The following is a 17,743-nucleotide window of genomic DNA, read 5'->3' as shown; positions in this document are numbered from 1 at the left end:
TTTCACAACAGGCATTGCTCCTTTAGCTACATAGGTTCTGGAATATTGAGGAATTTGTTCATTAATTTATAGTCTCACTTTGTAGTATAAGCATCATAAAAATAGCTTTAAATTACATGTGCATCAATAGTGGTTTTAACTAAAGGAATTATTGCATTTATTCAGGTCACTTGTTGAGCATTTGCCTTATTTATGACAAGATGAATTAAAATCCATTAGAACTAGAAGAACAGGTGCTTGTTGAAAATACATTCTGAAGACCCAGTGTCCTCGTAGGAAATCTGTTGTTTGCAAAGCCGTCTTCCTAAAGGTTCCCTCATCAGTGCTGGAGGGCCAGGTGGCCAGTTTCAAGTAGATTTCTCTGAAACCCAATAAGGAGCTCTTTTGAGGACCAATCTACTTTTTAATGTTTTGGGCAACTTAAAAATATTTCCAATCTCTCATCTCAGATGGCAGATAAATAGTAATTTCCAGACAAATGCAATTTGAGCTTTACAATTCTATTATAAAGCCACTTTGAAATACATTTTAGGACAAGCCCAAGCAGTAAGCATCTTATTTTGGGTCCTTTCCTAATTTCCCATCAACAGCCTAAGTTTTCTAGCAGAGGCTTGTTGCACACTTATATAATTAGAAAGTCTTGGAGCTCCCAACTTACAGCTGTCACAGTGTCAGCCCAAGCTGTGAAGCACCAGCCCCTGCCATGTGTCGCTCTTCTGTCTTTCCAGTGTGGTCCAGAGAGGCTGGTTCACCACTTACCAATGAGTATTGTTTGGAGCAAAGCATTTTTTATTTGAATTTCCCAGATGTTTTGAGGAAAAACTGTATCTGGACATTCAGACAGAATGGAAAGAACACCAGACTTTGGGTTTGAGCCCCCGATTCTGCTACTCTGTTGTGTGACCTTGGGCAAATCATTAGTCCAAATTGGGGGACTAAAAATAATGTCTGCCACATGGGCCTGTCATGACAATAAGTTTATGCTCTGTGTCAGAGTACTTGGTTATCTATGAAGCATTATTCAGATTTACTGTTCTTATTACCAAGATTTGAAGCCAGCTGTGTGTAGATTATTTTTACTGGCCAGGCACCGTTGCTTACCCCTGTAATCTAGCACTACCACTCTGGTAGACCGAAGTGAATGGATTGCTTGAGTCCAGGAGTTTGAGACTAGCCTAGGCAACATTGTGAAACCATGTCTCTACAAAAAATATAAAAATTAGCTGGGCGTGGTGGCGCACACCTGTAGTCCCAGCTACTCAGGAGGTTGAGGTGGGAGGACTGCTTGAGCCTGCAAGGTTGGGGCTGCAGTGAGCTGTGATTGTGCCACTGCACTCCAGCCTGGACAACAGAGGAAAAAAATATTTTTACCTTAAAATACTACTTCAGATACCCCAAGAAGTTCCCTAAGTTGGGAAATGTGTAAGTTCACTTATCCTTAGAAACAGTGTTTAGCTGTGTACATTTAGAAGGAAGTGTGTATGTGTGTGCATAGGTTGTGCATATTTCGGGTAAATGTCATATGCACGCTATAATCTAGGTTTGGAAGTCCCAATTTTAACCTCGATCAAAACACAGGAATGTGTAATAGATGAAATAGAAGGTAAAGCAAATGAGAAGGAAAAGCCAAGGATGAGATAAGGAGGCAATAGTACTGCTCAGAACTCTGGGCATGAGATGGTCAGTGACTCTGCTAAAGGCTGCTCTTCAAAAAATCATTCAAGCAGTCCTGACCAGTCTTAAAGGATCTGCCTGACTCAATGTGAATGAACTGACTATTATTCCAAAAGATTGGGGCTGTAAGTCTCCTATATAGTTGTAAACTGATATCACAAATGTAAAGTGGCTTTTGAGTGCTAAGTGTTGTAGGGATATGTATGACTGTATATTTCATTGATATCCCAGTCAACAATTGACTGCATAGATGACAGTGGTCTCATGTGATTATAATACTGTTTTTTTACTGTACCTTTTCTAGGTTTAGATATGTTTAGATACACAAATAGTTACTATTGTGTTACCCGGCCTACAGTGTTCAGTACCGGAGCATGCTGTACAGGAGCAATAGGGCGTACCATACAGCCTAGGTGTGTAGTAGGCGAAACCTTCTAGGTTTGTGTTGTGTTCACACAAGGACTACATCACCTAATGACGAGTTTCTTAGAATGTGTCCTTGTCATAGCAACATGTGACTGTATCTAACAGAATTCATATTTGCAGGCATTCGAAAGTCCGGCAGAAGAGTGAGATGGACATTGTTGTCAGTGAAGACTTGAATGGAACAGTGAAGTTTTCAAGTTCTTTACCTTACCCCAATAATCTTAACAGGTAAGGCACACGAATACATATTTTTCTTCCTTTTTTAGAAATGCAAGTCTGGGCTGGGCACAGTGGCTCATGCCTGTAATCCTAACAAGGTGGGTGGATTACCTGAGGTCAGGAGTTCAAGACCAGCCTGGCCAGCATCTTTAGTAGAAATGGTGAAACCCCATCTCTATTAAAAATACAAAAATTAGCCAGGCATGGTGGCGCGTGCCTGTAATCCCAGCTACTTGGAGTCTGAGGCAGGAGAATCGCTTGAACTTGGGAGGCGGAGGTTGCAGTGAGCTGAGATTGCACCACTGCAGTCCATCCTGGGCAACAGAGTGAGACTCCATCTCAATAAAAAAAGAAAAAAGAAATTCAAGTCTAAAATGACATCTGATGACTTTTAAATAGGTTATCAGGATATTGTCCTCTGACTAAGAACTTGACATAGTCCTTCTTAATCTTTTTTTTTTTTTGAGTCGGAGACTCACTTTGTCACCCAGGCTGGAGTGCAGTGGTGCACTCTGAGCTCACTGCAACCTCTGCCTCTCAGGTTTGAGTGATTCTCCTGCTTCAGCGTACTCAGGAGCTGGGATTACAGGTGGCTAATTTTCATGTTTTAAGTAGAGATGGGGTTTCACCATGTTGGCCAGGCTAGTCTTTAACTCCTGACCTCGTGATCCACCCACCTTGGCCTCCCAAAGTGCTAGGATTACAGGCGTGAGCCACTGTGCCCAGCAGTCCTTCTTAATCTTAAATCTAGAATGGGTTCCCTTCCCTCATCTCCTTAGAAATCATCTCTTTTCTAAGTTCACATAACAATCTATCTATACCTCTTACTACCCTTAGTAGCCTCTACCTTGTATCACCTTCGGTTTTGCGTAGGGTTTATCGCCTATTCAACAGCAATCCTTTTAAGGGTGGGGAATTATACCTTATTTCTCTTTCCACCCTTCATGTGGCTCAATTCTGTGTTACAGTCAACAAATAAATCTTTGTCATTTGAATGACATTACAATCCAGTCTCAGAGCCAGAATCTAAATAATTAATAACATTGTGTAATAGTACAGAATTGGGTACAGTACAAAAGAAAGCTACAAGGCAGTCACACATAACTGAGTGACATGGATAATGATTACCATAATCACGGGGTGGAAGAGAAGATTCGATAGACTAATGCTATGTGGAATGACAGGAAAAGCTGGAACTTTTTGGAAGGGTCTGGACAGATGTGCAGGACATGGACAGATGAAGAGGAAGGAGGAAGGAAATTCTAAGGGGAAAGATTGGGGTGAGTGAGGCACATTTGGGAGCTGGTGAGTAGCTGTGTTGGCCTCAGGGAAGGGTGGGTTCACAGGAGGCAGGCTCTGCAGGGTCAGGGGAAGGCGTTTGGAGTTTGTCCTGTGAACTCACTACATCTGACAGCATGGGATCTAGATTCTGTAGGGGTCACCTGAGCCAGGATGTGCCTATAAAGTGTATTTTAAAAGCCTCATTCGTTTCTTTTCTCATCTTTTTTTTTTTTTTTTTTGAGGCAGAGTCTTGCTCTGTCACTCAAGCTGGGGAGCAGTGGTGCAATCTTGGCTTACTGCAACCTTTGCCTCCCAGCTTCAAGCAATTCTCCTGCCTCAGCCTCCTGAGTAGCTCAGATTACAGGTGTGCACCACCATATCTGGCTAATTTCTATATTTTTAGGAGACATGAGGTTTCACCATGTTGGCCAGGCCGGTCTCAAACTCCTGACCTCAAGTGATCCACCCGCCTTGGCCTCCCATAGTGCTGGTATTACAGTTGTGAACCACCGCGCCTGGCCCTCATGGGTCATTCTTATGCTGCCATTTGGAGGTCAGGAATCTCTGATTTGGGGGTATTTTAGAATTCAGGAAAGAGGTGTGAGCACCTGACTAATTGATTAGAAATGTTTATACTGTTTCTCTCCAATAAACCATTTTCATTTTTGTTCACTGTCTATTGGCTGCCGTCTGTGTGTATACTGGGAGACACACACTGTGGCCCAACATTGGCTGGAAGTATCTCCTCCCACACTCTGCTCCTCTCCACAGTGTCCTGGCTAAGCGACTGGAGAAGTGGCTGCAGCTGATGCTGATGTGGCACCCCCGGCAGAGGGGCACGGATCCCACGTATGGGCCCAATGGCTGTTTCAAGGCCCTGGATGACATCTTAAACTCAAAGGTGAGCATGGAGCCAAGTTAGCCTTGAGGCAACAGCTGGGGTCCCCAGAAGAACATGCAGTTTTTAGGACAGAGCAGGTGATGGGGCCAGCTGACCTAGTGAGGAAATTTAGGCTTCTGCATCAGTCTTTCTGTATAAGTAAAGAAAGGACAGCTGTGCTAATTGACATTGGCTATGAGGTCATAGCCACAGACAGACAGGATTATGAAAGACTAAAATATGCAAAACATGGCACGTGACCTCCCTCCCTCAAGCTAGGCCCTTGCTTTGTGTGGTTGGGAACTGTTGGGAGTAGCAGAGAGCGGAGCTAGGCAAGTAGATGGCCATGTCCTTGAAGAAATCAGTTTTCCAGTAACATCTGGGTTGTGTTGCAGCTGGTTCATATCTTGAACATGGTCACAGGCACCATCCACACCTATCCTGTGACAGAGGACGAGAGTCTGCAGAGCTTGAAGGCCAGAATCCAGCAGGACACAGGCATCCCAGAGGAGGACCAGGAGCTGCTGCAGGAAGCGGGCCTGGCATTGATCCCTGACAAGCCTGCCACTCAGTGTATTTCAGACAGCAAGGTGAGCCCTGACTTTGTACACACCACCGTGTTTTCTTTGGCTGCGCCTCCTGGGAAACTCATCACACCTTCAGATTTCCATTCTACTTTGTCGTGTAGTCTGTTAATCACACAGTGCAGATACCTGCCTGGTAAGATGGCATGTGGGTTCCTCTGTGTGGCCTGATAGGAAACACAAATAGCCTTGCTGGACTTGTTACTTTCAGACCCTCCAAGGCCTTTCTCTTACCTTTATTGTAAAAAGTGATGCTGTAGCACTTTAATCTCTCAGGTTGCCCACTTGGCCCTCTTCCAAGTGTGTTAAAAAAAATTATGCTGCACTGTCTTGAGTCAACTGAAACTATTTATAATGGCCTCTGTGTACAGAACTGGGTTAGGCAGCTGAGTTAACTACAGCTGTGTAAGACATGGCCCCTGCTGACTTGTGGAGATAAAGTTATTATATGAGAAATAATCATTGCACAGGGAAGTATATAGTGAATTTCTCAACTTCACAGGGAAGACAGAGTAAAATAGAATGTAATAAGTTTGTGACTAGGAATGCGTTCAGACAGTAGGTATAGGTTGGAGACGTTAAGAAAGACTTTGTGACTGCTTCATACTTGCTGGCTGAAGATGCTCTTGCTGAGCAGGGGGAAAGCTCTGGAACCTCTTCATTATTAGTTGGAAAAGAGAGGGCTGGATCCACAAGATTCATTTTGTTCTTGTCCCTTTGCAGTTAAATGAGGGCCGCACATTGGACATGGATCTTGTTTTTCTCTTCGACAACAGTAAAGTCACCTATGAGACTCAGATCTCCCCACGGCCCCAACCTGAAAGTGTCAGCTATATCCGTAAGAATTTGTTTTTCTAAATAATTAGTTATGTGTGGGACAAGGCAGGGAAGGGAGACAGGACTAAGGAAGGGAGCCACACGAAGGAAATCAGTATTGCTGGTCCTTGGGGCAGCCTTCCTTATTTAGGACATGCAAGAGTAGGCAAGAGAGAGTACAGGAAACCATCAGTCAATTTCACCCTCCTAGGCCGAGCATGGTGGCTCACGCCTATAATCCCAGCACTTTAGGAAGGTGAGATGGATCATTTGAGCCCAAGAGTTCAAGACCAGCCTGGGTAATACAGTGAGATATCATCTCTACAAAAAATTTAGAAATTAGCCAGATGTGGTGGTACATGCCTGTTCCACCAGATGTGGTGGTGCATGCTATTCAGGAGGCTGAGGCAGGATTGCTTGAGGCTGAGAGTTCAAGGCTGTAGTGAGCCATGATCAGCCCCACTGTATGCTAGCCTGGGTGACAGAGCAAGGCCTTATCTCTTAAAAAAAAAAGGTTTTTTTTTTTATTGAAAACATATGGCCCTCTATACACATGTGTCCAAATGGTTCATGAAGTTTTTCTTCAAATCAACAGCTACTTATTGACTACCTGGCACATGCTTATGCTGTCATGGGTATAAAAACATGTATGTGACAGTAACCAGGCATAACACTCTCCAGAGTTACGTGATCCTATAGTAGGTACAAATCGTGAAAGTGCAGCAGCGTTGCGAGGCAGGGCGTGGTTAATTGTAGGAGAGTTACTGTGGTTATTCTCTGACAGTTGCTTGTGTCTCTGTCTCTAGTTCAAGAGCCCAAGAGGAACCTTGCCTTCTTTCAGCTGAGGAAGGTGTGGGGCCAGGTCTGGCACAGCATCCAGACCCTGAAGGAGGATTGCAACCGGCTGCAGCAGGGACAGCGAGCTGCCATGTAGCGTGCCAGGCTTTTTTTTTTTTTTACCTTAATTTATTTAAAAGTGCTTGGTGGTTTTGGCCACAGGGAGATGGTTGAGGCAGGAACCCAGAAGCAACTGTTAGGAGCAACAAAAGAGAGACACTGGTTTGGATGGACGGGAAGCGGTTGGGTGGGCTGGACTGAAGGAGGCCCCTTTAGACCTGGCGAGGTGAGTGTGGTCAGCACAGGCATGGAGTGCAGAACTGAGGCTAAGCTGGCAGAGCTGCGGCTGGATTGGGAACCCAGAGGAGCTCACTGCCATGTGGATTAGCAAAACTCCCTGACTGTCCTGCTGGGGATTTATGGACTCCCTCCCCAGTGTGACTCATTTGCCAACATTATTGGCCCTTTGTGTCTTCCTTTGCCTGATGCCAAGTTTGGTGCAGAACCTCAGGCATTGCTGAGGGCTAGGAAATTGTCCTTGAGTTATGAGTGGCTGCTGTAATAATGATGATGATGATGATAATTATAACCAGGACCTCCCTTGACATTTGAGGGGGTTTTGTTATTGTACAGGAAATGGAATTTGGATCCCAGAGATGCTCCAAGACTCTGTTCCTTGTGGTTCCTGCAGGATGAATCTCCTCCGGAACAACAGCTGTCTCTCCAAGATGAAGAATTCCATGGCTTCCATGTCTCAGCAGCTCAAGGCCAAGTTGGATTTCTTCAAAACCAGCATCCAGATTGACCTGGAGAAGTACAACGAGCAAACCGAGTTTGGCATCAGTGAGTGTGCACTTTGCAATGCGTTTAGAGAGACCGTGTGTTTTGTTTTTTTCTTTTCCTCTTTCTGAGGTTTCTTTTGTCCTATTATAATTGAGTTGCTTATTTCATTTTAGTTTTGTGGTGTTTTTATTTCGTTTTGTTTTGTTTTTCCTTCTCAATTTTTTTCAGCATCAGATAAACTGCTGCTGGCTTGGAGGGAAATGGAGCAGGCTGTGGAGCGCTGTGGGCGGGTAGGAGACTTATTCTGGGTTTTTGAACTTACTGAGGGGGTGAAGTTTTGTGTTCCCACTTCTCACTTTCTCATCAACACTGGGTTGATCTCTGTCAAAAATCAGGTGTTCCTCACCATGCTTTGAGCTTAACTGGACTGACTGGAAAGAGGCCAAGAGAGTAGCCAGTAAAGGGAGCCCCTCTGTGGCCATATGCAGGAGCTGCATGGATGGACAGAGATGGTCCAGGTTTAAATAAGGAGCAAGTGTTAGGTTCCCTTGGGGAAAAGTCGAGACCGTTTCCTGTTAGGGAGGGCATAGGATGGGATGATCAACACTCCCACTCCCTCTTATCGAAGGTTTTTGACTAATTTTATTGGGACACTAAATCCGTAGAAAATAAAAGATCTAGGCAGAGAATGTCAGGACAGCATAAATCAGATGCCACTGAAAATGCTAATTATGAAGGCAAAGGAAATATGTGTGACTTAAGAAACTTGCACAAACTGAAGGCTGAAGTTGGGCTCTGGGGCTTTTTCCTGGTCTTAGCCCCTGTCTTTCCTTGGGCACTTGGGCAAGAATCTTCACCTGTGTCTTCGTATCTATTTTTAATTTAGTACTGATAGATATGTGTGTTTAATGGTGAATATTAACCATAGAAAGTGAGTGCTTCTCCTCATCTTGGGAATCATAATCTATGAAATAAAGCAGTCTGGGCCTCCCTGCTGGTGGCATTGAGATAGACAGATTAAGCAAAGAGAAAGTAATGTGCCTTGGGCATCTTCAGTATGCCAGGCAGCACACCAGAAGCTTTAAGTACTTCATCTTACATGACTCCTCCGCCCTGTTAGAAGCCTATTTTATGCAAAAGGAAACTGTACCTGGGGGTAAGTAACTTGCCCAGGGGTCACACAACTGGAAAGTGGTGGACTGAGAGGCAAACGTAGCCATTCTGACTCCACAGTCCACATTCCTTTGAGCCAGTCCATTGAGAGTCCTCAGGGAGTGTGGAGGGACCCTAGCCTTGCCCGGACAGATCTTGCATCTCAGAATGCTCCTACCACATCAGTTGACATTAGCACAGCTTTTCCATTAGGAGAATGAAGTGAAACTCCTGGTGGAGCGGATGATGGCGCTGCAGACCGACATTGTGGACTTGCAGAGGAGCCCCATGGGCCGGAAGCAGGGGGGGACACTGGATGACCTGTGAGTATCAGCTGGGGGGTCTCACTGTGCCCAGCACACACAGACACCCCTGGAGCTTCTGTGTGTGTTGAGGGAACCCTCAGTGGCTATGTGGGACCATTATCCTCTAGAGCATGCTACCCTGTGGGGTTGTCTCCAGCAAATCATCACTAAGCCTCAGTTTCCAAATCTGTTCAGTGGCAAGAAAAGCAGTCTGACCTCACGAATGTGTAACGATTAATTCAGATGATGCATTTGAGAGGTAGTCCGTAATCTGTAAGGCTGTGAAATGCAAGCAGCCTCTACGCCTGTATCAGACTCCCCTGATTTGCCACACCCTGATTTGCCACACCCTGATGCAGGCATAGCTCAGAGCAGAAAGTAAGAGAGAGAAGGAAGAACCCGATGAGGCTTAGGAGTTTGGACCTGGAAACCGTTCGTTTGAGTCTCTGTCAGGTATTTGGCATTGGCTCCAGGAGGGGAGGACCGTTCTGGGAAGATCATTCTTACCTGAATATCATGTGTATGTGGTCCTGGTGTGCAGATGGAAGGAACCAGGCAGCCTGGGTCAGCCTGTCAAGGGCTGTGTCACTGTGAGCTCAGCAGTGTTCCCTGATTAGGATTCTTAGGACAGGAGCTCTGAATGTCAGAACTTTGATTCTGTATTTTCTCTATTTACTTAACCCTTTATTCTCCTCTAGTTATTATTTTTTTTTTAAGAGACAGGGTCTCGCTCTGTTGCCCAGGCTGGAATGCAGTGGCACAATATTAGCTCACTGTAGCCTCAGCCTCCTGGGCTCCAGCAGCCCTCCCATCTCAGCCTCCCAAATAACTGGGACTATAGGCACATCCCACCATGCTCAGCACATTTAAAACAAATTTTTTTTTGGCCAGGCCCAGTGGCTCACACCTGTAATCCCAGCACTTTGGGAGGCCAAGGCAAGAGGATTGCTTGAACCTAGAAATTCGAGACCAGCCTGGGCAACATGGTGAAACTCTATCTCTACCAAGAAAATATAAAAATTAGCCATATTTTACCTCAAATCTAGACAGAACTTCTTTGTATATTTTAGAGAGGAGCAAGCAAGGGAGCTCTACAGGAGACTAAGAGAAAAGCCACGAGGTAAGTGGGGTTCTGTGTCTGCCTTGGGCTTCTCACTATCTCATTTTTGGGGCATCGCTACTCTCTGCTGGCTTCCTTGAGGAACTATGCTACCCTCCCTCTCTCCAGACCAGCGAACTGAGGGTGACAGTCAGGAAATGGTGCGGCTGCTGCTTCAGGCAATTCAGAGCTTTGAGAAGAAAGTGCGAGTGATCTATACACAGCTCAGGTATGAGCCCCAACCTTCCTGCTCTGGAGGAAGGACTGGGAGATGTAGGCTGGGTGCGAGGTCCCCTTCCTCCCTCTGCTCTGATTTGGTGGACCTCGTGAAGCGACTTTCTGCAGCTGCTGACCAGATGCACAGTTGCCACGGCTTCTGCTTTCCCCAGTCCAAATGCCATTAGAGTTTGTCGTGTTTATTCTTTGCAGTAAAACTGTGGTTTGCAAGCAGAAGGCACTGGAACTGCTGCCCAAGGTGGAAGAGGTGATGAGCTTGATGAATGAGGATGAGAAGACTGTTGTCCGGCTGCAGGAGAAGCGGCAGAAGGAGCTCTGGAATCTCCTGAAGATCGCTTGTGTGAGTGAGCGCTGTGGCCCTAGGCCCTTGGCCTGCCAGCCGCCTGTGCCTTTCTGCCTCTGTGCACTGCCGCTATCCCACACGGGACACCACAGAGCCATCATTAGCCCACTCAGCTGCTGCTCAGTTTTCATGTCACTGTTTTTTGACTTGGCGTGAGCAGGGAGGTCAGAGTAAAGGCCTGTGCTAATCATTTTCATTTATCTGTGTATTGCTTTCCTATGGCTACTGTAAAGATGATCACAGACTGAAAGGCGAAAACAACAGAAATTTGGGCCAGGCATGGTGGCTCAGGCCTGTAACCCCAGCAGTTTGGGGAGGCTGAGGTCAGAGGATCGCTTGAGCCCAGGAGTTAAAGGCTGCTGTGAGCTGTGATCATGCTGCTACATTCCAACCTGGGCAACAGAACAAACCCTGTCTCTACTAAAAACAAAAACAAATGTGTTATCTGAGCTCTAGAGCCCAGAAGTTGAAAGTACCATGTCAGCAGGGCTGAGCTGTCTCTGAGGGCCCTCAGGGTGGGACTGTCCTTGCCTCTCCAGCTCCCGGTGGCTCCAGGCATTCTTTGGTGTGTGACTGCATCACTCCAGTCTCTGTCTCTGTCTTCATGTGACCTGTGTCCCTCATCTGGGTATCTCTTATAAGAACACTTGTCATTGGATTTGGGTCCCACCCAAATAGTCCAGGGTGATGTCATCTCGGGATCCTTAATTTCTTTTTTTTTTTTTTTTTTTGAGATGGAGTCTTGCTCTGTCACCCAGACTGGAGTGTAGTGGTGCAGTCTCAGCTCACTGCAACCTCTGCCTCCTGGGTTCAAGTGATTCTCCTGCCCCAGCCTCCTGAGTAACTGGGATTACAGGCGCCCACCACCACACCCAGCTAATTTTTGTATTTGTAGTAGAGATGGGGTTTCACCATGTTGGCCAGGCTTATCTCAAACTCCTGACCTTGTGATCCGCCCACCTCAGCCTCCCAGAGTGCTGGGATTACAGGCATGAGCCACCATGCCCGGCCGGGATCTCTAATTTAATTACGTCTCTAAAGACGCTTTCTGCAAGTATGGTCACTCTCACAAGAGTTCCAGTAGTTGGGATGTGGCATATTCTTAGGGCCACCCATTCAGCCCACCGTCATGTTCAGCAGTGCGACTTAGTTGCCCATTGCCTCCATCCGTGCTGCCGTCAGTGCAGTAACCCAGGCTTTCTGTACACACCATCTTAACATAGCTGTGAGTCCATGGAATGTCACATGGGGGGAAAAAGTGAAACAAAACAGCCATGAACTGAGATGGGAGAAGTGCCAGGGCTGGCCACGTCATGGGAGCCAGAGCTGCTGGGAGTGGGAGCCCTATTGTGAAAGGCTGCAGAGAAGGTGACATGGATGGAAGCGTGACTTAGGCATCATTTGCCTTTAAAAGCTAAGGGCCAGTTTCTACAATGAGGATAAAGAAATAAAATTTTTTTAAAAAAGAGCAAAGGGAAGGAAAGGGAGATGGTTGTTCATGGTGGAAGCAGGAGGTGGCGCCCTAAGAGATTGTCATTGTCAAAGGCGGAGGGCATGACACACACAGTGCAGAGAACAGAGGGACTGGGGTCACATGCCAGAGCGCTGGGGAAGCCTTGGGACCATGAGCGACATACCTTCCTGTAAGAAGAGAGGAAAAGGAGAAAGCAGGATAATGCCATAGAGAGGATCTGAAGAGGAGAGGGAGGTGCACGTATTCACAAGTGATACCTGATGTGTCCTTTACATCCATTGGGCATTTATTAAATGCTGACTGTATGTCCAGCAAGACACACCAGGGAGAAGGCATGGCACCTGTTCCCAGGAGGGCCTGATCCTTTGAGGGGCACAGATGGGCATAAGCGAGAGCTGCTCAGGGTGGGAAGGGCTGGCAAGCAGCTCCAGGAGGCATGAGCTGCAGTTTCTGTGTGCAGGGGGAGCTCCAGCTTTTCTTAGAAAAGAGGGAACAATAAGAAAGTTCATAAGGAGCTGTCCAGTTGAAGAGTGAGGATGTTCCAGGACAGAGATGTTGCTTTATCAAAGGCAGAGAGCCTGGGGAATCCGTGTGTTCTAAGTGGGGACAGGCTGGTGTGTGGGGGGAGGCTGCGATGGAGAATGAAGCTGCTGAAGAAGACAAGGGCAAGCTTATGAGGGCCATGCTTTGTTTTGTCATGCAGACTGGAGTGCAGTGGCACGATCTCAGCTCCCTGCAACCTCCGCCTCCTGTGTTCAAGTGGTTCTCCTGCCTTAGCTTCCCAAGTAGCTGGGATTACAGGTGCCCACCAACACACCCAGCTAATTTTTGTATAACGTTTTCTTCCTTTTTTGAGACAAAGTCTTGCTCCATCTCCCAGGTGGAATGCAGCTGCACAATCTCAGTTCACTGCAACCTCCACCTCCTGGGTTCAAGTGATTCTCCTGTCTCGGCCTCCCAAATAGCTAGGACTATAGGCTCATGCCACCACACCCAGCTAATTTTTGTATTTTTAGTGGAGATGGGGTTTTACCATGTTGGCCAGGATGGTCTCAAACTCCTGCCCTCAAGAAGTCTGCCTGCCCTGGCCTCCCAAATTGCTGGGATTATAGGCATGAGCCACAGCGCCCAGCCCATGTTTGTTTTCAAAGCACACAGGACATGGCAGGATCTGTCTTTTCCTTTGATATTAAAGGAACTCGAGTGTGGGGATGTGATCACATCTGGGATTTGGGGAAGTCCCTCTCCAGGCAGCTGGAGAATCTGAGCCCCTGGCCAACCTCAACACTGAGAAGGGCTGCTCTCAGGGTTGGAGTTGAGCCGTCCCTGTGCAGCACAGGACAGGATGGGGCAGGAGCTGGGGCAGGTCCTGGCCAGGAGGGAGCCAGGCAGCGCAGGCACCATTTCCTGCTGCATTTGTGGTCCAGGGCAAAAGCACAGGAGACCAATGCTGGGCCTTTCCCCAGGCACAGTCAGCAGGAGGACGGCTTGGGCACTTGCATGGCTCCTTGATGTGTGGGCCTTGAGGTTTTGCTGGAGGGGAGGATGTGGAGCCAGGAGAGTTCCATGGCCTGAGGGAAACGTGAGAGGATGAAGGACTGCAGGCCACAGTGAGTGCCAGGGGCGGGGGAGGGAGGTCACATGGGTGGGGTGAGGACCATGCGGGGCAGAGATCAGCAGATGGGTGACCTGAAGGTTGGCGGGTGGTCATGGGCTATGAGCTGAGGAGGCTCAGGTAGCTGGAGCGGGAGCCGCTGCTTGATCCTTCAAGCTGGGAGGGGCAGTGGCTACAGCCCCCTGGGAGTCAGGGTGTCCTGGCTTCTTCTCAGCCAGATCATATAGGATGAGAGCCACAGGAACTCCCATAGCCTTTTTGTGTGTGTCTGTCTTCTACCTGGAAAAGAGTAAAAATACTTCCCCGTTCTTTTCTTGTAAAAGTTCATTAAGGGGTTGGGCACCATGGATCACGAATCCCAGAACTTTGGGAGGCTGAGGCTAGTGGGTCACCTGAGGTCAGGAGTTTGAGACCAACCTGGCAAATATGGTGAAAAACCATCTCTACTGAAAATACGAAAGAGGCTGAGGCAGGAGAATTGCTTGAACTCAGGAGGCGGGGGTCGCAGTGAGCCAAGATCATGCCACTGCACTCCAGCCTGGGTGACAGAGTGAGACTCTCAATAAATAAATAAATAAAGGAATAAAGCTGATTTTTTTAAAAAAGAAAAAACCCTGTAAATAAATGTAGGCACTCCGGTCTCCTAAATTTAGAATCCTTTCTTCAAACATCCCCCTTTTGATACAGAAACATTTTTGAAGCCAGATGCAAAGCACCAGCCGACCCTCGGGTAGGGGAGCTGACTGGTGGGCTCTAGGGATAGCTCTGGCGTCTGGCAGCCAGTTGTCTCCTGAGAAAATACTGTGGCGTGAATGCAAAGTGTGATTCATTACTTGGCTCCTAATTTCTTTTGATTTTGTCCCCTAGAGCAAGGTCCGTGGTCCCGTCAGTGGAAGCCCTGATAGCATGAATGCCTCTCGACTTAGCCAGCCTGGGCAGCTGATGTCTCAGCCTTCCACGACCTCTGACAGCTTACCCGAGACAGCCAAGAAGAGGTAGGTCCTCCTTAGGAGTGCTAAGCATGACCATCAGGGGCACGTCAGGAGATTGGGGGTGGAAGCATTCATCACTGGTGAATGTCTGTCCGATGATTTTACCACTTCTCTGGGTGTTTGTTGCATCTGCTAGGTCCTGTGGGGACAAAAGTGATACAAGTTTTGCTCACACTTGTAATCCCAGCACTTTGGGAGGCTGAGGCAGGAGGTTCACAGGAGTTCGAGGCAAGCCTGGGCAATGTAGTGAGACCCTGTCTCTCTATTTTTTTTTTTTGAGACGGAGTCTCGCTCTGTCACCCAGGCTAGAGTGCAGTGCAATTTTGGTCACTGCAACCTTCGCCTCCTGGGTTTAAGCAATTCTCCTGCCTCAGCCTCCTGAGTAGCTGGGACTACAGGTTTGTGCCACCACACCCGGCTGATTTTTTTGTTTTTTGTTTTGGTTGTTTTTTGAGACAGTCTTGCTCTGTCGCGAGGTTGGAGTGCAGTGGCACAGTCTCGGATCACTGCAACCTCTGCCTCCTGGGTTCAAGCGATTCTTCTACCTCAGCCTCCTCAGTAGCTGGGACCACAGAGGCATGCCACCACGCCTGGCTAATATTTGTATTTTTTTAGTAGAGATGGGGTTTCACCATGTTGGCCAGGATGGTCTCAATCTCTTGACCCTGTGATCCTCTGCCTCCCAAAGTGCTGGGATTACAGGCATGAGCCAGTGCGCCCAGCAGATTTTTTTGTATTTTTAGTAGAGACAGGGTTTCACCATGTTAGCCAGAATGGTCTTGATCTCCTGACCTCGTGATCCACCCGCCTCAGACTCCCAAAGTGCTGGGATTACAGGCGTGAGCCACTGCGCCCAGCCTTTTTTTTTTTAAATAAAAATTATTTCCCCAACATCTTATGAGCTCCTGGAGGATAGCAGCTAGGCCAGGAGCCTCTTCTATTGCCCTCTGGGCCGGCACTGAGCCTTTAGCCTAGCTAGAGGCCCCGAGGCTTGGCAAAAATGGCTCCTGCCATCAGATTGTCGCATTTTGCAGAGTGAGAGGAGTTCTGGGGCACTGTCTTCCCTTATGTGGCTTATTCCCTTCAGTGATATCCTCAAAACTCTAGAAAGGTGGACCTAGGTATACAGGATGTCTCTCATCTCCCCACAGCGTAGCTGAGATTAGAAAAAGATGGATGTTTTATTACATGCTGTTCTTTCTCACTGTGGCCTAGTCCTAAGAGGAAACATGCATTTTTTTTATTATAGAAAAGAGGAGAGATAGATTAAAGGAAATCAAATCCCAGAACTTGCTTTTCAACAGATTCCAAGGAACTATGGAACCCAATTGCTTGGCCTATTTTGTTTTGTTTTGTTTTTCTTTTTTTTTTTTTTGGTCTACTTCAAAAATTGGGAAACAGGTGATTTGAAGAATATCTTTAGATTTTGGCAGTTTGAGAATTAAATTCAGCTATCTAGTAAATCAGAAAGCAGAAAGAGCTTTTTACTTCTGACTTTTTATTGAGATCTGTTTGCTTTTTTTTGCATTTTGGACAGTAATGCTTATGTGTGGAAAGTGCATAGCAAGATGAATGAAAGTATTAGTCAATGGGTTGGTGTTTTAAGACACTCAAGGTCAAAGTAATTATTACTTCATTTAAAAAATACTATCAAAAAGGCCAGGTGCAGTGGCTCATGCCTGTAATCTCAACACTTTGGGAGGCCAAGGTGAGCGGATCACAAGGTCAGAAGTTCAAGACCATCCTGGTCAACATGGTGAAGCCCAGTCTCTATTGAAAATGCAAAAAAAAAAAAAAAAAAAAAAAAAATAGGTGTGGTGTTACACAGCTGTAATCCCATCTATTCGGGAGGCTGAGGCAGGAGAATCACTTGAACCTGGGTGGCAGAGGTTGCAGTGAGCTAAGATCACGCTATTGCACTCAAGTCTGGGCGACAGAGTGAGACTCCCATCTCAAAAAAAAAAATTACCAAAGTTATCAAAACTTTCACATATTTTAAAACAGCAGTGTTAGCTCTCATCACTAATAATGACCACTTTCTAATAATTTGATCATTTTCTCTAGTGAAGAACTGGTGGCTGAAGCACAGAACCTCTGCATCCTGCTAGAAAATGCCATACAGGACACCGTGAGGGAGCAAGACCAGAGTTTTATGGTAATAGCTTGTGTGAGCCCCCCGCAATTCCATGCCCCTTCTTTCTATAGCAAAAGAGAAAGAAAATGGAAAAGCAGTCTGGCATTATCTTCAACTTCAGTGTTTGTTTGTTTGCTTGTTTGTGATAGGGTCTTGCTCTGTCACCCAGGCTGGCATGCAGTGGCGTGATCTTGGCTCACTGCACCCTCTGCCTCCCAGGTACAAGTGAGTCTCATGCCTTAGCCTCCTGAGTAGCTGGGACTACAGGTGTGTATCACCATACCCAGCTGATTTTTTTCAGTGTGTATTTATGATTTTCTAGTACACATTTTTTATTCATAATAATAATGATGGCTAACAGTTACTAAAGGCTTACAAGTACATATATGCATTATCTTATTTAATCCTTGCAGCACATAATGCCAGTGATGAGGAGGAAGATAGCATTGTTCCCAGAAGCCTGTCCCCACTGTACCATCTGTCCTACTGTGGAGCATTTGTGTGTTGAGTGCTGGGCAGGGGAGGGGGATGGGAGTTACTAGTGAGTCTGGCGGTATAGCAGGAACCAGCCGTGGCCTTGTCCTCAGGGCCTTGGAGTGTAGTGTAGAGCTAGTTATGAGAAAACTAACCCAGGTACAGGTACATTAAGACAAAGCTTCCATTGTTGAGAGAGTCCTGCATCATTTGCTTAGATCTTTACATGGCCTTTACCTGCTAATCACTTGCTAACTTCCCCTAACTTTAAGCTTTTGGAAGAATTACAGGGGATACCACTGTGAATTGCAGCCTTTGCTGAGATAGTCACATGTCCTCCTCCAGTCTGTGGGCGTTCTGTATCTCTTGCCACTCTCCTCCTGGCATACCATATGTTTTGATCAGTTCATTGCTTACT

General features: G+C 46.7%; 1 protein-coding gene across 4 annotated transcripts in view; it reads left to right on the top strand.

Moving 5' to 3' along the window:
* Window positions 1-17,743, top strand: part of IKBKB (inhibitor of nuclear factor kappa B kinase subunit beta) — a 59,528-nt gene that overhangs the window by 39,486 nt on the left and 2,299 nt on the right. For 3 of the 4 annotated variants that reach the window (XM_002757003.5, XM_035270443.3, XM_035270442.3), the window contains exons 9-21: window positions 2,221-2,328; window positions 4,372-4,501; window positions 4,876-5,070; window positions 5,788-5,902; window positions 6,687-6,810; window positions 7,409-7,560; window positions 7,729-7,790; window positions 8,866-8,975; window positions 10,028-10,077; window positions 10,186-10,285; window positions 10,486-10,633; window positions 14,593-14,720; window positions 16,782-16,872. In XM_002757003.5, the coding sequence (XP_002757049.1) occupies window positions 2,221-2,328; window positions 4,372-4,501; window positions 4,876-5,070; window positions 5,788-5,902; window positions 6,687-6,810; window positions 7,409-7,560; window positions 7,729-7,790; window positions 8,866-8,975; window positions 10,028-10,077; window positions 10,186-10,285; window positions 10,486-10,633; window positions 14,593-14,720; window positions 16,782-16,872 (1,513 nt within the window). Of the gene's footprint in view, window positions 1-2,220; window positions 2,329-4,371; window positions 4,502-4,875; window positions 5,071-5,787; window positions 5,903-6,686; window positions 6,811-7,408; window positions 7,561-7,728; window positions 7,791-8,865; window positions 8,976-10,027; window positions 10,078-10,185; window positions 10,286-10,485; window positions 10,634-13,576; window positions 13,721-14,592; window positions 14,721-16,781; window positions 16,873-17,743 lie in introns of all 4 variants that reach the window. The other variant, XR_013525683.1, reaches the window with a different exon arrangement.

Source organism: Callithrix jacchus, chromosome 13 (genome assembly GCF_049354715.1).
Source record: "Callithrix jacchus isolate 240 chromosome 13, calJac240_pri, whole genome shotgun sequence".
In the NCBI taxonomy this organism is placed as follows: Eukaryota; Metazoa; Chordata; class Mammalia; order Primates; family Cebidae; genus Callithrix; species Callithrix jacchus.
This window is presented reverse-complemented; position numbering and strand designations above follow the sequence as displayed.